The sequence below is a fragment of the Polypterus senegalus genome, chromosome 11 (genome assembly GCF_016835505.1).
Source record: "Polypterus senegalus isolate Bchr_013 chromosome 11, ASM1683550v1, whole genome shotgun sequence".
Classification (NCBI taxonomy): Eukaryota; Metazoa; Chordata; class Cladistia; order Polypteriformes; family Polypteridae; genus Polypterus; species Polypterus senegalus.
The window spans coordinates 163,405,600-163,430,979 of NC_053164.1; the positions used below are offsets into that span (position 1 = coordinate 163,405,600).

The 25,380-nt window shown below is 38.3% G+C and overlaps 1 protein-coding gene across 1 annotated transcript in view; it reads right to left on the reverse strand.

Moving 5' to 3' along the window:
* abcf1 (ATP-binding cassette, sub-family F (GCN20), member 1) overlaps positions 1-25,380 on the reverse strand; it is a 220,415-nt gene that overhangs the window by 28,821 nt on the left and 166,214 nt on the right. Inside the window, exons 13-19 of the mRNA XM_039770000.1 lie at positions 20,961-21,109; positions 11,319-11,402; positions 9,619-9,743; positions 9,417-9,529; positions 7,881-8,052; positions 7,234-7,308; positions 638-708 (exon numbers count right to left, since the gene is read on the reverse strand). Coding sequence (XP_039625934.1) covers positions 638-708; positions 7,234-7,308; positions 7,881-8,052; positions 9,417-9,529; positions 9,619-9,743; positions 11,319-11,402; positions 20,961-21,109 — 789 coding nt within the window. The remainder of the gene's footprint in view (positions 1-637; positions 709-7,233; positions 7,309-7,880; positions 8,053-9,416; positions 9,530-9,618; positions 9,744-11,318; positions 11,403-20,960; positions 21,110-25,380) is intronic.

Genomic DNA, 25,380 nt, shown 5'->3' on the forward strand with positions numbered 1-25,380 from the left:
CAGATAGACTTAAGGTTGAGATGGACAAACAAATTGTAATTGCCTTTACTTAACTATTGGCACGTAAATTTATCTTGCTCAGCTGGAAGAATCTTAACCCACCTTTTTTTTTTTTTTCCATCAGTGGGTAACTGATCTTCTTATATAATACGCCACCGTAGCTGTTCGTTTGTCTGTCCAGGATTTTAAATCACCTGTGGCTCGCAAACCGTTTGACCTATTGACCTGAAATTTGGTACACATATACTACGGATGTCTATTATCAGCTTTTGGGGTGATGATTTTTATTACTCTTTTTATTTTTATTTTATTGTAGAATCGACTCTCGCAGTGCACAGCAGGGCAGCTGTAATCTTTTTAGTTAGCCAATAAAAGGTGTCATTTTGCTTGACTTGTCACCAATTTCCCACAGTAATGCATCAAAATTCAACATGAAAGATTGGTAAAATGTTAAAAGGTGCATGAAGGTTGAATTATTTTTCAATGCACTGGATAAAACTTCACATAATCAAAAAATCATGGTCAAAAAATGATGTATAGCAAGAAACAGAATTTAAAATTTGATTTCACCAACACAAAGAACAATCTCAGAATTAAATTAAATAAATAAATTCATACAGACATAAAAAATACTTACTGGGCTAAGTTTACCAGTTAGTAGCAGCAGCAGGGTACTCTTTCCAACTCCATTTGGACCCACGATACAGACTGCAATCATAAAAATATACATTCTATTGAATGTAATACTGATAATTACATTTCAAATTTAACTTTATTGAGTATCACAGTTTTGACACAATTGTATTTTCCATATATGTATCTTACCAAACAATTTTACCTAATCTTTGGGTTGTGATGTCTGGAGCCTATTGAAACATCACTACGTTACAAAGCAGGAGCTAACAATGAACATGGATTCAGTCCACTGCTGGGAACAGTAATGCACACAACCATGACCAACCAAATGCAGCATATCTGCTGAGATGAATTCCAATGTTTTTCCATAAGAGAAAAATCAAAATCTATAATTCTAAAAACAGCTGATTCTTTTTTTTTTTTTACATTTCATCTCAATTACACAATTACTGTATGTGCAAATTTGTGTCAGAATACTTGTATACACTTTATCTAGCAGGCCTATGTTTGCATACTTCATTCTTGTAATGTGTGCCGCAAATGCAATAAAAATGCAAATGCTTCACCTCGAGGTCAGCAAAAACACAAAAATGTTTGGGAATTTCAGTGAAATGCAATAAAATCAGTAGGGAAGAAGAAGCTGAACTAGCTGAATCATAGCATCTGCGGGAAGACAATGAATGATTTATTTGGAGAAGAGATCAAATACAAGCTTCTCTTTTGATTTGAGGCAGCTCGTAAATCAGCCTAAACATAAAGCAGGTCATACGTTAGACTTAGTGATTACTAAAGGACTTAAAGTTGATATAAAGCAGGTCACTGATATCGGTCTATCAGACCATTTCCTTCTACTATTTAATATAGAAATAAAGATAGAAAACGCTCATGAGAAGCATTTTGTTAAAAAACGCTTCTTTGACTCATCAGCAGCTTTAAAGCTTACAACTATTCTAAGCAATCAGTCCGTTTATAATGCCAACTATAATACCGAGGATAATGTAAATAGTAAAGTGGAAAACTTTAATTCTAAAGTAAGAACTGCTGTTGACATAGTTGCACCTGAAAAGACAGTTAAAAATCCTCTAGTACTGTTATTCCATGGAAGACCCAAAGAGTGTCTGATTTAAAAAGAACATGTCGTAGAGCTGAGCGTAAATGGAGGAAAACTAAACTAACTATTCATTATGAGATATTGAAGGCTAAAATAACAGAATACAATAACACAGTCCGCCTTGAGAGGCGCTGCTATTTCTCTAATATTATAAATAACAATGCTAGTAATCCCAGAGTCTTATTTTCAACAATTGATCGTCTGTTAAACCCAGGTAACACAAAGGAATGCCCCAGAATACTTCCAGTGAAACCTGTGAGAACATTGCTGTATTTTTCACTCAAAAAATTAATGATATTAGAGATAACATAGTATATCTCCCCAACACTGCAGAACCTCCAAAGCCCCTGTACTCCGTTATAAACAAATTAAATGCTTTCACCAGGATAGATTTACCTGAATTACATAGTATAATCTCTCAACTGAAACCCTCCACCTGCGTCCTTGACCCAATACCAACCAGGTTTTTCAAAGAAATATCAGGCGTGCTAATTGACAATATTCTGGACATAGTTAATTGTCATTAGATATGGGGTCTTTCCAGACTGTCTTAAGACTGCTGTAGTTAAACCCCTGCTCAAGAAAAATAATCTTGACCCCTCTGCCTTTGAAAATTTTAGACCCATTTCTAACCTGCCCTTCTTAAGTAAAATTCTAAAGAAGGCAGTCATTATGCAGTTAAATGACCACCTAAATAAACATGCTATTCTTGATACATTTCAGTCAGGCTTCAGAACAAATCACAGTACAGAAACTGCACTCGTTAAAGTAGTAAATGACTTGCGGGTAAATGCAGACAGAGGGCATTTATCTGTTCTCATCCTCTTAGATCTGAGTGCTGCATTTGACACCATTGATCATAATATTCTTAGAAATCGCCTTAGTCAATGGGTGGGCCTCTCTGGCAGTGTCTTAAATTGGTTTGAATCCTACCTGGCAGGGAGAAAATTCTTTGTGAGTTGTGGTAATCAAATCTCAAAGACACATGATATCCGATATGGTGTTCCACAAGGCTCTATCCTGGGTTCGCTGTTATTCTCAATCAACATGCTTCCGTTAGGTCAGATTATCTCGGGTTACAACGTGAGCTACCACAGCTATACTGATGACACACAGCTGTACTTATCTATAGCACCTGATGACTCCGACTCTTTCGATACACTAACACAATGTCTTACTGGTATTTCTGAATGGATGAATAGTAATTTTCTCAAACTAAATAAAGAGAAAACTGAAATTTTAGTAATTGGCAATAATGGATTCAGTGAGGTTATCAGAAATAAACTTGATGCACTAGGATTAAAAGTTAAGACGGAAGTAAAAAATTTAGGGGTAACCGTTGACTGTAATCTGAATTTTAAATCGCATATTCATCAGACCACTAGGACAGCATTTTTCACTTAAGAAACATAGCTAAAGTTAGACCTCTTATATCATTGAAAGATGCGGAGAAATTAATTCACGCTTTTGTTTTCAGTAGACTAGATTACTGTAACGCACTCCTCTCAGGACTACCCAAAAAAGACATAAATCATTTGCAACAAGTGCAGAATGCAGCTGCTAGAATCCTAACTAGGAAAAGAAAATCGAACACATTTCTCCAGTTTTGATGTCACTACACTGGTTGCCTGTGTCATTCAGGATTGACTTTAAAATACTGCTTATGCTTTATAAAGCCTTAAATAATCTCGCTCCATCTTATATATCGGAATGCCTGACGCATTATATTCCAAATCGTAACCTTAGATCTTCAAATGAGTGTCTCCTTATAATTCCAAAAGCTAAACTTAAAAGAAGTGGTGAGGCGGCCTTCTACTGTTATGCACCCAAAATCTGGAATAGCCTGCCAATAGGAATTCGCCAGGCAAATACAGTAGAGCACTTTAAAACACTGCTGAAAACACATTACTTTAACATGGCCTTTTTATAACTTCACTTTAACTTAATACTGATACTCTGTATGTTCAATTCTTCATAATAATTATTCACAGTGGCTCCAAAATCCATACTGACCCCTACTCTCGTCTGTTTCTTTTTCCGGTTTCTTTGTGGTGGCGGCCTGCGCCACCACCACCTACTCAAAGCATCATGATGCACCAACATTGATGGACTGAAAGCCAGAAGTCTACGTGACCATCATCATCAGGTCCTTCCATGAAAACCCTAAATACAAAGAGGACTGTTTGACTTATGTTAGGTAGATTGCCCAGAGGGGACTGGGCGGTCTCTTGGTCTGGAACCCATACAGATTTTATTTTTTTCTCCAGCCTTTGGAGTTTTTTATTTGTTTTTTCTGTCCACCCTGGCCATCGGACCTTACTCTTATTCTATGTTAATTAATGTTGACTTATGTTTATCTTGTGTCTTCTATTTCTCTATTCATTTTGTAAAGCACTTTGAGCTACATTTTTTTGTATGAATATGTGCTATATAAATAAATGTTGATTGATTGATTGATTGATTGATTGTAACAAATTATATTTTTCTATACACAAAGTCAATGTTATTCAGGCATTCTGAACTAGGTTCTAAGAACTGATTTGAAATACTATTTTACAGTATATACAACTCATTAAGCTTTTTTGCAGTACAATATACAAGAACACAAAAAAAGTTTATATTATCAGCTTTTATAAGCAACTGTAATTCTGCAGTGATGTTAGGGCTCTTTCACCTCAGACAAGTCAAACACAAATGTTACAAAGCCACATGACACTTAAAACACACTTTTCTCCTGCAAAGTACTGAAACAAAATACAGTGGAACCTCGGTTCACTAACGTCTGTGAACACGTACAAAAATTGGGTTATGACCAAAAAGTTTGCCAAACTTTTGCCTCTGTTAACGACCACACACTTGGGTGACGAACAAGCCAGTTTCCCTTCTGGTTTGTACTTGCCGATGATTTCCACATGTGCTCAGTCTCTCTCTGTGCATTCCTTGTGCAGTCAGTGAACGAGAGAGAGAGAGAGAGAGAGGGAGAGAGAGGGCTGGCTGCGTAAGGCCAAGAAGACAGTTAGAGAATGCACCGGGCTCCTTTTTTAAGAGACTGATTTGAGCATTCTCTGTTCAAGGTTTTCTCAGTGTTATTCAATGTTTTCACATTTAGTTTACTATTACACTGTGCATTCTATGGTATAATTAATCATTTTTGTGCTTAAAAAACTATTTACATACAGCTCGTTTGGTCCGGAACGCATTAATTGTATTTACATACAATCCTATGGGGGAAATTACTTTGGGTCACGACCAAATCGGGTTACGACCAGAGTTTTGGAACAAATTACAGTCGTGATACGAGGTTCCACTGTACACAGCCACCTATCTTCTGAGCCTTCTAGTAATAGGAAGGAGAATAAAAAAATCTTCAAAACATGCACAAAGTTGTATACCAATGCTATAAAACAATACTGAGTATATAAAAACAAAACTTATAAACCTGCACCTTTTTTATCATTTACAAAAGAAGCACTACCTGTCAGCATGTTGCATTACCTAGAATACAATATTAATGGATAAGAAGGAGACAAGGATTATCATCTGCGGTACTGCATGAAGTTTGCATGTTCTCTCTGTGTTTGTAATGGATTTCCTCCAGGTAATCTGGCTGTGTTTCACAGACAAAACACTTCCAGATTAGGTGGATTGGTGATGCTAAATTGGTCTGTGTGTATGTGTTCACCCTGCAATGGGCTGGTGCCATTTCCAGGAATTGTGCATAATGGTTGCTATGACAGGCTTCAACTTCGAGGGGATCCTGCTCTGGATAAGCAGGTTTGAAAGATGGATGGACAGCATGTTTCTTTGTGCTTTACTAATTGTTAGCATGTATTGTATGTGTAACTGTGCACAGCATTTAAATGTGCCAGTGATAAATGATCTGAAATAAAAATATGGTGAATAGTGAGGTTGATGCCAGATATTTTTATAAAACAAGTTCATCATCAAAGCCACACTGGGAGTACATATACATGCAGGTAAATAATTCATATCACATACATCTTAAAAAATATTAACTTATTTAAAAATAGAACTGTGTAAAAATAGAGAAAATTTACTAGCAGTGTAGTCCATTGGGATCTTCAATTGCCTAGTGTTGGCTGGGTGGTATTTTGACCTTGGAACCCCTGCAGATATTTTTTCTGAAGGTTTATTTTATTTTTATGTCCTTCCTGGCCATCTGACCATAGAATCAGACTTATCATTAGAGACTTAAAAAATGATTTTATAAATAAAGGCTCTACTTTATCTATTAATGTATAGATGTGTTACATAAGTGCACATCGATTTATTCCAATTTACAGTAATCCCTCGCTATATCGCGCTTTGACTTTCGCGGTTTCACTCTATCGCGGATTTTAAATGTAAGCACATCTAAATATATATCACAGATTTTTTGCTGGTTCGCGGATTTCTGCAGACAGTGGGTCTTTTAATTTATGCTACACGCTTCCTCAGTTTGGTTGCCCTGTTGATTTCATACAAGGGACGCTATTGGCGGATGGCTTAGAAGCTACCCAATCAGAGCATGTATTACATATTAACTAAAACTCCTCAATGCTATAAGATATGCATCCCGCGCGGAGCTTGTTTGCTTGTCTCTGCCTCTATCTCACCCTCTCTGACATTCTCTGCGCCTGACGAAGGGGCTGTGAGCAGAGGTGCTGTTTGCTTAAAAGATACTGACGCTCCTCTAAAAAAATGCTGCTTTATTGGGGTGCTCGGCATATTTAAAAGCACAAAAGCACATGTATTGATTTTTTGATTGTTGCTTTAATCTCGCTCTCTCTCTCTGACGTTCTCTGCACCTGACGGAGATGTGAGCAGAGGGGCTGTTTGCACAGAGGCTGTTTGCTTAGAAGATACTAACGCTCCTATAAAAATTCCGCGACAAACTTAAAAGCACAAGTATTGATTTTTTGATTGTTTTTCTTTGCGAGCTCGCTCTCTCTCCCTCTGAAATTCTCTGCTCCTGAAGAGAAGAAGATCTATTTGCATTCTTTTAATTGTGAGAAAGAACTGTCATCTCTGTCTTGTCATAGAGAACAGTTTAAACTTTTGACTAAAGGGTGTTATTTCATGTCTAGAGGGCTCTAATAATGTTAACAGTGTGGGAGAGTTTATAAGGGCTTAAAATATATAAAAATAACTACACAAACATATGGTTTCTACTTCGCGGATTTTCGTCTATCGGGGGTTCTGGAACACAATCCCCGCTGATCGAGGGAGGGATTACTGTATTACTTTTAGTATCTAATTTTTTTATTCATATACTTATCTATTTCTAATTTGTCTTTCTTTCCTTGCATCCTTTTCTATAACCCCTTTGAAAAGTTGTCAAACATAGATGGGAACGAGAAGCAATCATTAATACAAATTTTTCATCAAAATTAGTTTTATGTTTTCTTTTCATGCACTCCTGCCTTAACTGTTCTAATATTTTCTTGCATTACAAGACATCTTGTAATTAATTAATATATACTTACTTCTGGAATCCATGTCAATACCAAAATCAACATTTCTAAAAAGTAATTTCTGACCTTCATATCCAAATTCAACACCTGTAAAATACACATATGTATATATTTAATGCTTGATCCATAGCAAAATAAGTAGAGCAAGAAGTTTTTTCTTGACTTGACAGAGTATTGATTTTAGTCTTCCAGAGATTTTGCAGTTAGCTTATTTAATCATTAAACTTACTATGAATATTCCTTTAATCAAACATTAAAGGTGATGTTAACCATTAGTAATTAAGTGTCTTCTTAAAAAAAGATTCCACCAAAAAATTATAACTTTTACGTTAAATTAAATGTCAAATTTCTCTTATTGGCAAAGATACTGTTTAAATGAACATCAAATTCTGATATGTCCACATATGTGACATTATTTCATAGGGTGTACTTATTTTTTCACATGACTACTGCTTACAATAAAAAACCTACAACTTCATTAAAATGAAATATAGATTTGAAAAATACATAAAATGGGAGAAACAAGTGCTTCCTATTTGGATATTTCTAAATAACAGGTGTTATAGCATACTTACTGCATGTCAAGTCAAGAAAAAAATAAAAGCTCTACTGATTAGTATTTCAATAAATTAGTTCCTATTTAGAAGAAAGGCTCCTACTGTGAAGGCCAAGAATAGGTGGACTAAGTGGAGGTGGATTAGGAAAGGTAAATTTCACTGTGTACTCCTTGGGCCTCTTCAACAATTCTTGCTGCTCAGGTCCCTCCTCTTCCTGAGTCTTTTTACGCCCCTTCTGCTGCTTTCTTGTTAGAGCTTCTTTAGTCTGTTTCTCCTATAAAACAGTATCATGAATTATATTATTTTTATCTTTTATTAGAATCCTTAAATAAGTGCAAAATACAGTTGGCCCTTTGTATCTAAGGGTTCCACATCTGCAGATTCAACGGTATTAAAAAAAAAAAATCCAGAAATTAGGGCTGAATGAAGTGATTTGTAGACATACCCTGCTGTAGCATCCCACCATAGAAGTTGAATAAAATGGCTCAAAGGAGTAAACTTACAGCTCCAATATGGCAACCAATTGCTGAGCCAACACACTGCTCTTCAGAAGGATAGCTCTTCTCACACAAAGCAACCTTGCTCTACTTTGTAGATCAATCAACCCCGTTCTCCAATAATCACTGACTTTATAAAAGGAAAGCACTATCTCACTCAATTTTCCTACCTCAGCATCTGATTTACATCTTTACACATTTCACAGTACTGCATGTCTTAAACAAAACACAAAAGATATACACTTATTATGGAAAATAAAGGCATTCAAGCATAGTAGACAAACTAATTACTAACCAAAATGTTAAACTAAATTGGACTTCCTTAAACCGTTGCTGCTCTCCAAAGCAATAAAAGTGAACCTATCCATAAGCCTGGAGATATCTAGCCAGGACACCGGCTTTAAATGTAGGTTTGGTTATCTATACACATGCAGTCAAAAAACTCTTCAGGCCAAAACACACATACACTGCCCATAGGTAATCCATAACAGAAAAATTTAATTGTAAATTGTAACTGTAAATTAAATGCTTAAGTTTCAAGTGGGAAGTGCTGTCCTGATTTCTTTCTTTCTTTTTTTATACAAAAGACATTCAGTTGGCATATGTGACTGTAAGGTGCTGATTGGGCCTTGCTGTGCACCCCTTGTTATCATGATAAAACAGCTTCTAAAAAGAAAATAAGCAGTCAAAACAATCACTCAGATGTTAGGAGGAAGCATATAGTCCTCTCTGTCAATGAGAAAATAAAAATCTTAGATCTATTGAAAAGTGTTATGTCATCTGTCATTATTCCCTAAGCAATACAGTATAACAATTATGTATATAGCATTTACATAGTATAGGTATTATAAGTAAAACAAGAGATAATTTAAAGCACATGGGAGGATGTATGTAGGCTACATGCAGATGCTATGCAATTTTATATAATATACTTGAGCATCCAAAACATTTTGGCATCTGCGGGGGCGGTGGGGGATATTGGGGTGGTGTCTTGGAACCAACCCTCTGTGGATAAGGAGGGCCAACCGTATATTATAAAAGGTAATGAAAGCACATAATTACAATAATGAAATAGTTACTCATACAATAATGTTGTCCAGACAAGTAAATATTGCTGCAAATAACATTAAGAACTACTCACAGCTTGCTTTGTAGATTTCCCTCCAGCTTTAAGGTCTTTCAGTTTTTTTTCTTGTTTCTCATACTGCTTTAGCAGCTCCTTCTGCTTCTGAACATACATCTTCTTAAATGTCACTATGAAAGATAAAAATGAGCTTTATTAGTGACTAAAAAGGACACTTAATTTTAGTACAGATTACCTACAAAATCTCTGTGATACATACAGTAGTTGCCTCTGTAGTAATACAGTTTCTGGTTGTCCAAATGAATAATATCTGTGCATACATCATCCAAGAATCCTTGGTCGTGAGAAACTATTAGAAGGGTTTTCTTCCATCCCTGCAAGTAGCTGTGTGTGAAAAAGGATACCATAGATATTTGGAAAGTTTTCAGCAAACAAAATCAGATTTCTTATGTTAAACCAATATAGCCCATATGTTTTTACATTTTCTGAATTTTTAAAAAATATTTATTAACTGAAATTATGGAAGGTGATATGAAGCTCTTGGATCCTGGTTGCTTAAATTAGATATTATGAAAATACACAATAAAAAAAGAACTTTATAATGAATCACTGCATTTAATACTCTGATCTGTATTGCAAGTTAAAGGCACCAATAAACATTATACAATTCTATAAATACTACTACACTTGTCCATTGCCACTTTTTACAACTTCATGTCTGCCAGTATTTTGACTTTTTTAATATAAATATTAGAAAATATACAAAGGGCATAACATTGCGAAGCATTTGAAGATTTACCTGTAACTGTTGATATAAAGTGGTACAAACTGAACAAAGACTAGAAACCTAGCTGTAGCTCTTTATGACCTGTGGGAATAGGTGAACATTTCTTTTTCATCAGGACAAAAATTAAAATCTCATTATTTTTAAGAGAAAGTCAAGTGTATGAATGAAATGTACTGTTGTCTACTAACTAGCAAGTACATTTAAAAATGGCACAAGCAAGAAAAATTGACTGATAGTTATCACCTAAACTATGACTAACTACAGCAACAAGCTTCTTTTATTTAACTTTTATCCTCTGTCTTTTACAATGTTCTTTCCAACTACTCACTAAGATGTATTTTAGGTATGTGATTGCTTGAAAAGTTGCATCTGGTAAGTAATGACAGTAATGAACCAGTCACTGATCATTACAAGAAGACATTTAAAGTATTTACCTGCTCTATTTGTACTTTGTATAACATGCAAAACCAATGAGCAGAATATTTTCAGTGGAACATTCATGCAGTTTCACTTTACGCAACAGGCAATGTAGGAAGTACAGCATTCTCATCTTGCGTACATTTATTTGTTGAAGTAGAAAATCAAATATCCAAAATTTCCCTCTCCATGAAGTATGAATTAGGTTTTAAAAGTAACCCAATTGCTTTCTGGGATTTAAAAATAAGAGAGCCACATGATGTCAGACTCCTCTAGGTTAAAGGGAGGCTCAAGATAACAGCTCACATTTCAAAACGCAAAAGGCTAAATTTCATGTTTGAAGAGATGTTTGTCTGTTCTATTGATAACAGAATATATATATAAAAAGTATGATTAGTCAATTTCTGTAAACAATGTGCAATTATTGGAATTAAATTTAAAATTTCTAAATTGTAAAATAAAAATTGTGATACACATTTAAATGTTAAATTTAAATATGAATGTGACAAGGCTACTATAGGAACGATTCACCTAGATTCCCTCAAAATGTCAACATCCCAATTCCATCTCATATTCATGGCAAAACCCATTAAACTTATACACATGAATTTTGTAGTATTCCTTTTAGAAGAATAAATACACTTACATAGAAATTCAAAAATCAAAATGAAAGAATTATGAAGAAAATGAATTTTTTACAAAACTAATATGAATCAGGACAAAAGAAAAGTACAGTCTATATGAAAGGTGCTTACTTGTTAAGCCATATAACAGCATTCAGATCCAGGTGATTGGTAGGTTCATCCAGCATTAACAAAGTAGGCTCCATAAAAAGGGCTCTAAAGCAAAAAGAGAGAGATTAGGGAACTTTGAAACTACTTATTTATTAGTAAATATTTAATACTATGATAAGACTGTCTATACAAAAAGTACTGCACTGATTTCAATAATAAACTACAACAGTAAATCATCTCTCTATTATAAAAAAAATACTGGAAAGGAAAAGCAGGGTGACGAGACATGATCTTCCTGGAAGTTCTCGGAAGACATTTAAAAGACGCGTGAGACAAGAGAGACTGGCCACGGAGCGTCTCACGGGGATCGTAAACATGAGACTTGGTGCCAAGAGATTGTCCCAGGGCTGTCTCGCGGGGACATGGAACATGAGATTCTTGCAAGACACGCCCTACTTACAAAAGATATCATATAACAGCACACCCATCAAAAAACACTCAGCCGTGTAAAGGCACGTAGCACACACAGATCCTGTGCTCTCAGCACATATAAAGCGTATAAGGACAATACAGAGAATAGAGACCCAAAGGCGTTGGAGAGAAAAAAAAAGGCAGGTAAGAGATTATGAAAGCGGTGGAATTTGAAAGGCTCAAACAAAGGATGGTGCGATACACATGTAGAGAAAGCTACAGAATATGAAAGCAGTAAAATGTGAAAGTATTGTAGTGTCCCAGCCAGGTTGAAGCCTTTTTGGTTTTAAGTGACTGTTAGGTCCAATTGAGGGAGGGCGGAGTCCAGCACGGAAGACTGAAAGCAGGGTACTGATTGATGTGGTGGGGGGGGTTTGGGCGAGACCCAGGGGAGGAGGGGTTGGAGAGGGTGCTAGAAAGTTGTGTTTGGGGTTACGAAGTTGGCGATTGTTCAAGCAAAACTTTTGTGTCGCTACAGTATCAAAACAAAGATAGTAAAGATCGCATTATCGCAAACAAAAGGTGATTAGTCATCAGAACCAGGTGTAATTGAAAAAATAGCAGGACAAATCCAGGTCAGGAATAAAAAAGGCAAAGAGTAGACAACAAAAAAGTCTTTTCGCATTCGCATAATTAAATGCACAAAAGGTGGATTTACACAATAATTGGACCATACGCTATAAATCTGTGGTCTTGCAACAGTTAAAGCAACGACAAGTTTAATTTCAAAGAATACACAATTCGGTCAGGTGTATATTTATGATCACGGAGAAGCGATGCAAATTTTAACAGGTGACAAGAAAGGTAATGTATATATTCCGCAAATAACATTACACACCAAAGGAGATCGTGATATGCCATTCGTATTAAAATGTTTACAGTTTATCATGAGAATAGCTTTTGCTGTGACAATCAATAAATCACATGGACAAATATTAGAAAAAGTCGGATTTATTAGAGAAACAGAAACAATATTTACTCACAGGCAGTTATACGCTGCACTGTCACAACGTGTCTCCAAAAAATATTGTTTTTAATAAAGCTTTAAAGTTAAAGTGGAAATAATGAAATTGAAACAATTCAAAAGAAAAAAAAATTTTATGGTGTATATCTGGTGTGGCACGCGGCCTGGGGTGGTACCCAGCCGGGACACCCAGGAGGACCGGAGGAGGGCTTGCACCTCCTCCAGACCACAAGGGGGCGACTGCCCTGGTTGCTTTGGGGGCCACGGGTGCAGAGCTTTGAAGCTCAACCCTGTAGGGGCCCTGATCACTGCCAGGGGGCGCCCCAATGCCTGGAGAGCCCTGGACCTCAGCACTTCAGCCACACCAGGAAGTGCTGGGGGAAGAGGAGCAGGGAAACCCTGAGTGCTTCCGGGAATACAGCTGGCACTTCTGCCACACTGGGGCGTGTCGGTGGAAGAGTGCTGGAGCACATCCAGGGGGACATAAAAGGGGCCGCCTCCCTTCATTCAGGGCTAGAGTCGGGTGGAAGAGGACAAGGTCTAGAGGAGAAAGAAGGAGGCGGCCTGAAGAAGAGGCATAGTGTGGTGTTGGCCTGGACTTTGAGGGAGTCTGTGGGTTGTGTGGCACTTAAGACTTGTAAATATTAGTTGTAAATAAACGTGTGGTGGTGATTAGTAACATGTCTACCTGTCTGTGTTCGAGGCTCGTTCCACACTGATTAACCAAACACAGGGGTTGGCGAGCGAAGCCCCCTAGTCTTTATAAAGAAAAGTTACTAACTGCACCCAATTCTAAAGTCATACAGAGTAAATCCTTCACTCAATATACTTTACTATACCAGACTTTCTATTGGTTCGTGTTTTGCTCCAATATTAACCAAAAATGGAAATGTTTGCAATTGTGCCTCAACAAATATTTCTCTTTCTTACACTCATTGCTTCTCTTTAGATCTCAATTTAGAAAATTAAGCATGAGGTGTGCTGTCGGCTGGACATCACCATATTTCAAAGTTCTTGGATAAATTTGTAATGAAACAAGTCAATCAAAAGCAATAATGGAATTTTCACATACCCCAGGATGCCTTCTTTCAAATAAATTGTAAGTTTCTATTAGTCTGCTCTCTTTCATTAGTAATATATGTGAATTACACATGTACACTCACCTAAAGGATTATTAGGAACACCATACTAATACGGTGTTTGACACCCTTTCGCCTTCAGAACTGCCTTAATTCTACGTGGCATTGATTCAACAAGGTGCTGAAAGCATTCTTTAGAAATGTTGGCCCATATTGATAGGATAGCATCTTGCAGTTGATGGAGATTTGTGGGATGCACATCCAGGGCACGAAGCTCCCATTCCACCACATCCCAAAGATGCTCTATTGGGTTGAGATCTGGTGACTGTGGGGGCCATTTTAGTACAGTGAACTCATTGTCATGTTCGAGAAACCAATTTGAAATGATTCGAGCTTTGTGACATGATGCATTATCCTGCTGGAAGTAGCCATCAGAGGATGGGTACATGGTGGTCATGAAGGGATGGACATGGTCAGAAACAATGCTCAGGTAGCCTGTGGCATTTAAACGATGCCCAATTGGCACTAAGGGGCCTAAAGTGTGCCAAGAAAACATCCCCCACACCATTACACCACCACCACCAGCCTGCACAGTGGTAACAAGGCATGATGGATCCATGTTCTCATTCTGTTTACGCCAAATTCTGACTCTACCATTTGAATGTCTCAACAGAAATCGAGACTCATCAGACCAGGCAACATTTTTCCAGTCTTCAACTGTCCAATTTTGGTGAGCTCGTGCAAATTGTAGCCTCTTTTTCCTATTTGTAGTGGAGATGAGTGGTACCCGTTGGGGTCTTCTGCTGTTGTAGTTCATCCACCTCAAGGTTGTGCGTGTTGTGGCTTCACAAATGCTTTGCTGCATACCTCGGTTGTAACGAGTGGTTATGTCAGTCAAAGTTGCTCTTCTATCAGTTTGAATCAGTCGGCCCATTCTCCTCTGACCTCTAGCATCAACAAGGCATTTTTGCCCACAGGACTGCCGCATACTGGATGTTTTTCCCTTTTCACACCATTCTTTGTAAACCCTAGAAATGGTTGTGCGTGAAAATCCCAGTAACTGAGCAGATTGTGAAATACTCAAACCGGCCCGTCTGGCACCAACAACCATGCCATGCTCAAAATTGCTTAAATCACCTTTCTTTCCCATTCTGACATTCAGTTTGGAGTTCAGGAGATTGTCTTGACCAAGACCACACCCCTAAATGCATTGAGGCAAGTGCCATGTGATTGGTTGATTAGATAATTGCATTAATGAGAAATTGAACAGGTGTTCCTAATAATCCTTTAGGTGAGTGTATATGCCAGAGTCAGCTGTGCATCACAGCTGAGTAAATATACTTTCAAAGATTCAAACCTGCATCGTGCCACAAACTATGAAAGGCGCACTTTACATCTGAGGTTCAGAGCTTTCCATGATGTATAGCTGTCTATGATTTGTCCTTCACTCTACATAAGTAACAAATGTGCATAAAAGGCAAGAAATAAGTTGGTTGTGTGACAGCTCATCTTTATGTCCTGTTACATGCAAGCTTCTTTAAGAGTACATGGGGACTGCTTGGTTGACATGCAATATGACAAAGTTTGTACTAGGGAAATGCCTTTAAAAAAAAAGTTGAGGAAGTCCTAGAGTTACAGAATGATATTGGCACAAATATGAAGACCTTGAGTCAGATTCTGATAGTAGTTTTGACTCTACTAAGAAAGACACATTTTCTTGAATACAACCAAGTATACGTTTACATAAGGTAACATAACATAAGTTTAAAGCATCAAGTTGTGCAGTTTTACATTTCAGGCATTATGGGTTCAATTAATATACTCAAACACTACTTGCTGCACCTTCTTCCTGTGTTAAGTTTTCTGAGCAGTGCCCTTTCAATTTCAACTTGGAGACCACCAGCAATATTTCTTAGTGTAATGGTGAATACTTTTATTCTGTACCTGTGCCTCTCGAAGTATCACATAAGTGGACCAGCCTCTTGGTTTAAATAACTCTGTATCACTCTGCACCTGTTACTAAGTTGCTAGTACATGTCAGGAAAAAAAAGCTCTTTCAGCTACTGATTTCTTCATGGTACAATTTCATCTCTACCAACCCCCGTCACCTCACTCAGAAGGATTGACAACAATGTGCGATATTTTTAATACTGTTTCTAATTGCACTTTCTTGGACTGAATACTAAATTATAGCCATAAAAATATAGCCACCGGTAATTCTTTCAATGCCATGCCAAAAATTTGCTGTCTGGGTTGATTGGACACTCTACGTTGTACTCTGGGAAAACGGTTTAGTTAGGGTTTTGCAAACTTTATGGCACTGAGACCCAGCTGAGACAGGAAATAAAACTGAGGAACAGGTGTGGGGCTGGAGAAGCAAATGCATGGTGCATCTTGTGCAGTTCTGAACACCTGCCACCCAGAACGTGTCTCAGAACCACTGGTTTAGGTGTATGTGACTAACTCTGTGGCCCTGTGCAAGACTTCCAGGCAAGGCACCGTCCTCACCTCTGTAACCCAGCATTGAAAGAGAAACTGGCATGGAAACATATGTACTTGTCTCCAGACATGAAATGCAAGAATAAAAAAAAAGCAACAGCAGCAGAAAAACAAATAAAAACTAAAATTCTGTGGGGCAACTACAATAGAAGGCAGAGTAATATAAGTTAACCACAGCACAAAAAAAAACAATGTATTATACAAAATGTGACTTTCTCTGTGCCCAGTGGTAAACAGAAATTGTTTAAGGAGCGGCATGAAAAAAAACTTTTGAAAGTTTGGATAAGTATGTGATTATATGTATGTACTGTAGTTAGATTGTTAAGTTGTTGCTTCAGATGATATATAGGCAGTATATATATATTCTTTTGTAAAAAATATAACTAAAACTACAATACTTGTTTTAAGAGATTATGTAGGTGCAAGAGACTAAATGTTTCCAAAAACGGAGACAATGTTTCCTAAAAGGCGAGCACCTTGTGCCAAACAGTATAACTTTGCAATGCTAATATGAAATCTAAACTTAATACAATGATCGCTGACACACTGGGGCACAAAAAAAAGTGAGCTGTGCATCATAAAATGTTTGGGTTATGTACCATACAATTCAGTATTCAGGGAGAAAAATCCCTAAAGCATCAACTATTTTTTGTGTTTTATTTAGGTAATATTGCTGTAAAAGAAAAGGTTTTTATTCATACAAATACTCTCTTATTATGTGGACTGTTATACTCACCATTCTTTGGGCATTTTCAGCTCCTTTATTACAAAAGGAAAAGAATAGCCATTCATTTTTGGGTATTAAATTTAGGCCTGTGCGTTGGAACTGGGGAGTCCTCTACAGCGCATCTTCAACCTGAGCCTGGAACAGGGGAGAGTCCCAAGGCTTTGGAAAACATCTTGTATCACCCCTGTCCCAAAGGTATCACGTCCTAGTGAGCTGAATGACTTCCGGCCTGTTGCTCTGACGTCACATCTGATGAAGACCATGGAGCAGCTACTGCTTCACCACCTGAGGCCACAGAGCCGCCACGCCCTCGACCCTCTGCTGTTTGCATACCAGGAGAAGGTGGGAGCGGAGGATGCCATCATCTATATGCTACACCGATCCCTCTCCCACTTGGACAGAGGCAGTGGTGCTGTAAGAATTATGTTTTTGGACTTCTCTAGTGCCTTCAACACCATCCAACCTCTGCTCCTTAGAGACAAGCTGACTGAGATGGGAGTAGATTCACACCTGGTGGCATAGATCGTGGACTATCTTACAGACACACCTCAATATGTGCGTCTTGGGAACTGCAGGTCTGACATTGTGTTCAGCAATACAGGGGCGCCGCAGGGGACTGTACTTTCTCCGGTCCTGTCCAAACTATATACATCAGATTTCCAATATGACTCAGAGTCCTGTCACGTGCAAAAGTTCGCTGATGACACTGCTATTGTGGGCTGCATCAGGAGTGGGCAGGAGGAGGAGTACAGGAAGCTAATCAAAGACTTTGTTAAATGGTGCGAATCAAACCACTTTCATCACAACACCAGCAAAACCAAGGAGCTGGTGGTGGATTTTAGGAGGCCCAGGCCCCTCATGGACCCTGTGATCATCAGAGGTGACTGTGTGCAGAGGGTGCAGACCTATAAATATCTGGGAGTGCAGCTGGATGACAAATTGGACTGGACTGCCAATACTGATGCTCTATGTAAGAAAGGTCAGAGCCGACTATACTTTCTGAGAAGGTTGGCATTCTTCAACATCTGCAATAAGATGCTGCAGATGTTCTACCAGACGGTTGTGGCAAGTGCCCTCTTCTACGCGGTGGTGTGCTGGGGAGGCAGGCTCTATTGTAGGAGTAAAGTTGGACAGTTTAACATCTGTGGCAGAGCGACGGGCACTAAGCAAACTCCTGTCAATCATCAAGAATCCACTGAACAGTGTCATTTCCAGGCAGAGGAGTAGCTTCAGTGACAGACTTTTGTCACTGTCCTGCTCCACTGACAGACTGAGGAGATCGTTCCTCCCCCACACTATGCAACTCTTCACTTTCACCCGGGGGGAGTAAATGCTAACATTACTCAAAGTTATTGTCTGCTTTTTTATTTTTATTTTTTTTCATCTTTATTACTATTTAATTTAATATTGTTTTTTTTTTTTTTGTATTAGTATACTGCTGCTGGATTATGTGAATTTCCTTTTGGGATTAATAAAGTATCTATCTATCAATATATCTATCAATGATGCCAAAAACCCATTAGTGCATAGGAGGTTGATAGCTGGTTAATAAAATGGATGGAAGCATTTTTTCCTTCTTTCATGTTTACTTCAGGCAACGCATGATAATCACTTACAGGTTCCCTAGTTCCAACATTGGGCGTTTCTACCTGTTGCCTCACCATGAAACTATACTGTGGAGAACCAGAGGGACTGTCCTCCACAGTAGGCCTTCACATACTGCTGGGCTGGTGGCTTTATCAACAGCCAGCAACAATTATAAAACCATTTGCTTTTATTTGACAGATCCACTGGTGACTTCCCTCTAACTAAAATATAGTGTATATAAATGTGTAAATGAAAAAAGTAACGATTTGAGTGTTGCCCAATGTAGCGGAGTAAGAGTAGCGTTTCTTCTTTACAAATGTACTCAAGTAAAAAGTATGGCACAGTAAAACTACTCGTAGAAGTACAATTTTTTAAAAAAGTTACTCAAGTAAATGTAACGGAGTAAATGTAACTCATTACTATCCACCTCTTCTTTCTATAGTGTGTCAATATACATTGCAAAATAGCTGTTCTATTAAAATAATCTGACCAATTCATCATCATTCTTTATCCGTCATACAATGCATCATACAGTATAAGCCGATTTGTTTTTTTCTATTAAATAAAACAAAGTTATGTATTTTAACACATTCTTGTTTACGTTGGTACTGGGGAGTGACAATATGATGCAAGTTGGTTGGACCTGCAAGTACACATGAAAATCCTACAACTCCTACTCCTCTTTCTCCTCACTATGTGCTTTACATATTTTAGCAAAAAAATAAAGGTACAAATCAGATTTCAGAACCATTAAACAGCTTGTAATGTTGTTTTTCCTGGTTTTGTAAAGTCATCCCCTCAACTTAGGTTTTGCACTTTCGGTGGTATTCTCAAGAGGAACTAACACTCACAGGTACCTCCTTCCAGGTTGGTTTAATAAATTTACTACATTTATTGCACTTTTAAATTTATTACAGAAAATTCAGATATTAAAGTGGATGCTATGTAATGACAATAGTATTGTAACTTTCATTTTGTTTGACAAACAAATACAACTTTATGATTTCCGTAAACCTCCAATGTTCCTAAACACACTGCACCCAACCTGCAAAATCCAATCTAAATTTTCTCTCTCATCTCTACCCTAATGTTATTCTTATGATAAACATTTCAGTAGTGCCTTTATGCCTTTATTAATAAAAGTTAGAGTTTCAGGCTTTTGCAGGCTATATGCTATTCAGAATTTAATTACACAGTTACATATTTAATCCTCTCTTCCGAATGTTTCTTAGACCATGGCTGTCCAAATGCAGCAGTGCTACCGCTGGAAAGACTCCATTTCCCAGCAGCACCAAACGGGATTGCCCTCACTGGATGTCTGAAACGGGCACAGGGGCTGCAGAGGGCAAGCGGGAATCTTGAAAAGGGACTAGTGAAACAGCAAGAGAGAGATCTGTGTATCCCGTATCCTATGTGTCTCATCAAATGTAACCACTGCAAAGTCATTTGTACCCTGGATCGTTTCTTGCTAGGATGAATGGACAGTCTCGTGCCTGCCTCTAGTGTGAATAGTGGTGGATAAGTCGTTGTGTGTCTTCAGAGGAAGTGTTCTTGCAAATCTCACCCCTCGCTCCACAGGAATACCTGTAAAAATGTTTAATTTATTACGAAAGTCGTTCCCGGGATCGTCATCTTTACGCCATACCATTTCATCTGTTTCTGCTGCATTGGAACTGTGATAAGGACACTGTCGTGAGTGTTGATTGTCAAGATTGATTGTGGTGTGTAGTATTTGTATTGCCAAAGCATAAGGGGAAGGTTGTCAGATTTTTATTGTTTACATTTAATTTTATGCTTAAAATATTTCACACACTTGTTTGATTCGTGTCTGTGAGTGTGTGCTGGTCGGGCCAAGGCTGGATATGTTCCCGGAATCACCACCAAAAAAAATAATTTTTTATTAAAAAAAAATAAATCACCATCCAATTTACGGTGTGAATCTAAGCAGCACTGGACCATTACAGTATGAGAAAGGTTTTGTAAATCATAACAGTACATTAACATTTTAACAAAAAAGCCATTGTTTTAGTTTATTTGCTGTTGTAGCTGTATTTACTATTTTTTTTACTTCAAATGTCAACAAAATATGTAATTTGGCCAGGAGTGTCCATATGTTTGCATGACATGCTTCTTTAACCTTTCTGAATAACCTTTAACATTTTTTCCTATCACATACACAAGTAAACTGTATATTTATATATTATGCACATTAAAATAAACACACATATACACTGTCTAAAATGTCTAAACCTGTAAAAAGATGCTTTAGCAAAAAATGCGATCTTCTAAAAGGGCAACTATATACTAAATATAGATTTACATCAATATATTCTTACCTTGCAAGAGAAACTCTCATTCTCCAGCCACCAGAAAATTTCTTTGTGGGCCGTACCTGCATCTCAGGCGTAAAACTCAAACCAGCTAAAATTCTGCGAGCTTTTGCCTCTGCAGCAGCTGCTCCAATTGCACGAAGTTCTTCATATACCTGACAAAAAATTGAATCTCATTAAAGTAATGAAAATATAAAATAAGACTTTCAGTGACCTAATATGTATGCTATTTAAGTTTTTATATACTATATATACAGTCACAGGCCATTTTATTAGGTACACCTTTCTAGTACAAGGTTGGACCCATCTCTTGCCTTTAGAACTGCCGTAATCATTCATGGCATAGCTTCACCAAGGTGCTGGAAATGTTCCTCAGGGATTTTGGCCCATATTGACATGAGAGCATTACATAGTTGCTGCAAATTCGTCGGCTACACATCCATGATGTGATTCTCCCATTCCATCACATACCAAAGGTGCTCTATTGGACTTGAGATCTGGTGACTGTGGAAGCCATTTGAGTAAAGTAAATTCATCATCATGTTCAATCAAGAAACCTATTTGAGATGATTTGAGCTTTGTGACATTGCACGTTATCCGGCTGGAATTAGCTATCAGAAGATGGGTACACTTTGGTCATAAAGGGATGGACATGGTCAGCAACAATACTCCGATAGGCTGTGCCATTTAAACAATACTCAATTGGTACTAAGGGGCCCAAAGTGTGTCAAGAAAATATCCCACACAACCATTATACCACCACCATCAGCATGAACTGTTGATACAAGGCGGGATAGATCCATGCTTTCATGTTGTTGATGCCGAATTCTGAACCTGTCATCTAAATGTCATAGCAGAAATCAAGAATCATTGGACCATGCAATGTTTTTATATTCTTCTATTGTCCAATTTTGGTGACCCTGTGCAAACTGTAGCTTCAGTTGCCTGTTCTTAGCTGACAGGAGTGGTACCCGGCAGGGTCTCCTGCTGCTGTAGCCAATCTGCTTCAAGGTTCGACATGTTGTGCATTCAGAGTTGCATATCATGTTTGTAACAAGTGGTTATTTGAGTTACTTTTGCCTTTCTATCAGCTCAAAACTCTCTCCATTCTCCACTGACCTCTGGCATCAAAAAGGCATTTTCGCCCAGCCAACTGCCATTCACTGAATATTTTCCCTTTTTCACCCCATTCTTTGTATAGTAATCCCTCCTCGATGGTTATGGTTATTTGTATATATTTTATGCCCTTATAAACTCTCCCACACTGTTAACATTATTACAGCCCTCTAGACATGAAATAACACCCTTTAGTCAAAAGTTTAAACTGTGCTCCATGACAAGACAGAGATGACAGTTCTTTCTCCCAATTAAAAGAATGCAAACATATCTTCCTCTTCAAAGAATGCGTGTCAGGAGCAGAGAATGTCACAGAGAGAGAGAGAGAGAGAGAGAGAGAGAGAGCAAGAGAAAAGCAAACAATCAAAAAATCAACACGTACTTTTGGGCTTTTAAGTATGCCGAAGCACCGCGATAAAGCGGCATTTTTTTAGAGGATCATCCGTATCCTCTAGGCAAACAGCCCCTGTGCTCACACCCAATCCGTCAGGCAGAGAAAGTGAGAGAGACAGAGAAAAGCAAACAATCAAGCACCGTGTGGGAAGCATATCGTATATCATTGAGGAGTTTTATTTAATACGTAATACATGTTCTGATTGGGTAGCTTCTAAGCCATCTGCCAATTGTGTCCGTTGTATGAAATCAACTGGGCAAACAAACTGAGGAAGATATACCATAAATAAAAAGACCCATTGTCCGCAGAAATCCACGAACCAGCGAAAAATCCGTGATATATATTTAGATATGCTTACATTTAAAATCCGCGATGGAGTGAAGCCGCCAAAAGTCGAATCGCGATACAGTAATCCCTCCTCGATTGCGGGGGTTGCGTTCCAGACCCCCCCGCGATAGGTGAAAATCCGCGAAGTAGAAACCATATGTTTGTGTGGTTATTTTTATATATTTTAAGCCCTTATAAACTCTCCCACCCTGTTAACATTATTAGAGCCCTCTAGACATGAAATAACACCCTTTAGTCAAACGTTTCAACTGTGCTCCATGACAAGACAGAGATGACAGTTCTTTCTCACAATTAAAAGAAAGCAAACATATCTTATCTTCAAAGGAGCGCCGTCATAAAGGAGCGTCAGGAGCAGAGAATGTCAGAGAGGCGCAGCAAAGAAAAAGCAAACAATCAAAAATCAATACATGCTTTTAAGTATACAGAAGCACCGCGATAAAGCGGCATTTTGTAGAGGAGCGTCCGTGTCCTCTGTGCAAACAGCCCTCTGCTCACACCCCTCCGTCAGGCAGAGAGAGAGAGAAAGATAGAGAAGCAAACAAGCACAGCGGGAAGCATATCTTATAGCATTGAGGAGTTTTAGTTAATATGCAATACATGCTCTGATTGGGTAGCTTCTAAGCCATCCGCCAATAGCGTCCCTTGTATGAAATCAACTGGGCAATCAAACTGAGGAAGCATGTAACCTAAATTAAAAGACCCATTGTCCGCAGAAAGCGGCGAACCAGCGAAAAATCTGTGATATATGTTTAGATGTGCTTACATTTAAAATCCGCGATAGAGTGAAACCGCGAAAGTCAAAGCGCGATATAGCGAGGGATTACTGTATAGCTAGGGATCACTGTAAAACCTAATGATGGTTTTGTGCGAAAATTCCCATAGATCAACAGTTTCTGAAATACTGTGCCTGTCTGGCACCAATAACCACGCCACATTGAAATTCACTTAAATCACCTTTCTTCCCTATTCTAATGCTCAGTTTGAACTTCAGCAAGTTGTCTTGACAATGTCTACATGCCTAATGCATCGAGCTGCTGCCATGTGATTGGCTGATTAGGTATTCGTGGTAACAAGCAGTTGAACAGGTGTACCTAATAAAGTGGATGGTGATTTTATATATGCCATACCTACACACATACATACTTTAAAAATCATAGACGTTGGCACTATATCTGATCATGTTCAACTCTGACGGGAGAGCATTTCCCGCATGGGAAGAAAAGCACATGGCCATGATAATCTCTGGCAATCAGCAGCTACCCAGTAAAAGACATGGAGCTCTGATCTCTCGCTCAAAAATGTCAAATATTACTCCTTAAGCTGTATATGATAATGTCTATTGAACAAACAGGTATCACTAGCTAAGCGGAGGCAAGGTATACTCCAACACATGGTGAGACGTAAACCAAATCGAACAGAGGCTTGTGAGTGAATGAGGAAGGCCCCCACCCCCTGCTCTCGGCCCACAGTCACTCTATTGGAGTTGCATAAATACATCAGTACTGCAAACGAACTATGGTACTTAGCGTGTTGAGAAAAGTTGCAAAATCAACAGGAAAGTTCAAACAAATTATAGAAAACAACCAGATCTAAATCCGTTGGACAGACATACAGACAGAATGCGCTTGGACCAGGAAATGTTTAAAACCATTTCTTTGTGAGCAGCCAAGGGTAACCTACATTCCAAATTTCAAGTCCCAAGTCCTCATGGTTCAGGAGATTTCGTGATGAGTGAGTCAGTGGTATTTGGCTTTCATATATATACAGTGGAACCTCAGTTCACGACCATAATTCGTTCCAGAACTTTGGTCGTAAACAAAGTTGGTCGTGAACCGAAGCAGTTTCCCCCATAGGATTGTATGTAAATGCAATTAATCCGTTCCAGACCATACAGACTGTATGTAAATATGTGAAAATATGTAAAGATTAAGTACAAATATAGTTAATTACATCATAGAATGCACAGTGTAATAGTAAACTAATGTAAAAACATTGAATAACACTGACACAAAACACCCAGGCTCCCTGATCACCTACACGAGCTGGCTCGCTCGCTCGCACTCTCTCTCTCTGTAGCACACACACCACCAAAGCCCCTCCCTTCCTCCGCTACAGGAGCAGCTTGGCTCTCTCTCTCGCACGCACGCACGCACGCGCACACACACACACACACACACACACACACACACACACACACACACACACACACACACACACACACACACACACACACACACACACACACACACACACACACACACACCACCCACCCCTATCCCTCCCATCCCTTCCCTGTCAGCTGCCGTGCTCAAGAGCATTTTTTAAATGAGTTAAGCACAGCAGAAAAAAAAAAATCGCACAAATCCGAACTGCATTTAAAAACCAACTCACAAGCAACCAAAAAAGTAACATTGCAGGAGATCACGCTATTAAACTTAAAGCCTGATCGCTGTAAACAATGTTTTTAAAATGAGTTTTAAGCACAGCAGAAAACAACATCGCACAAATCCGAACTGCATTTAAAAACCAACTCACAAGCAACCAAAAAAGTAACATTGCAAAAATCAC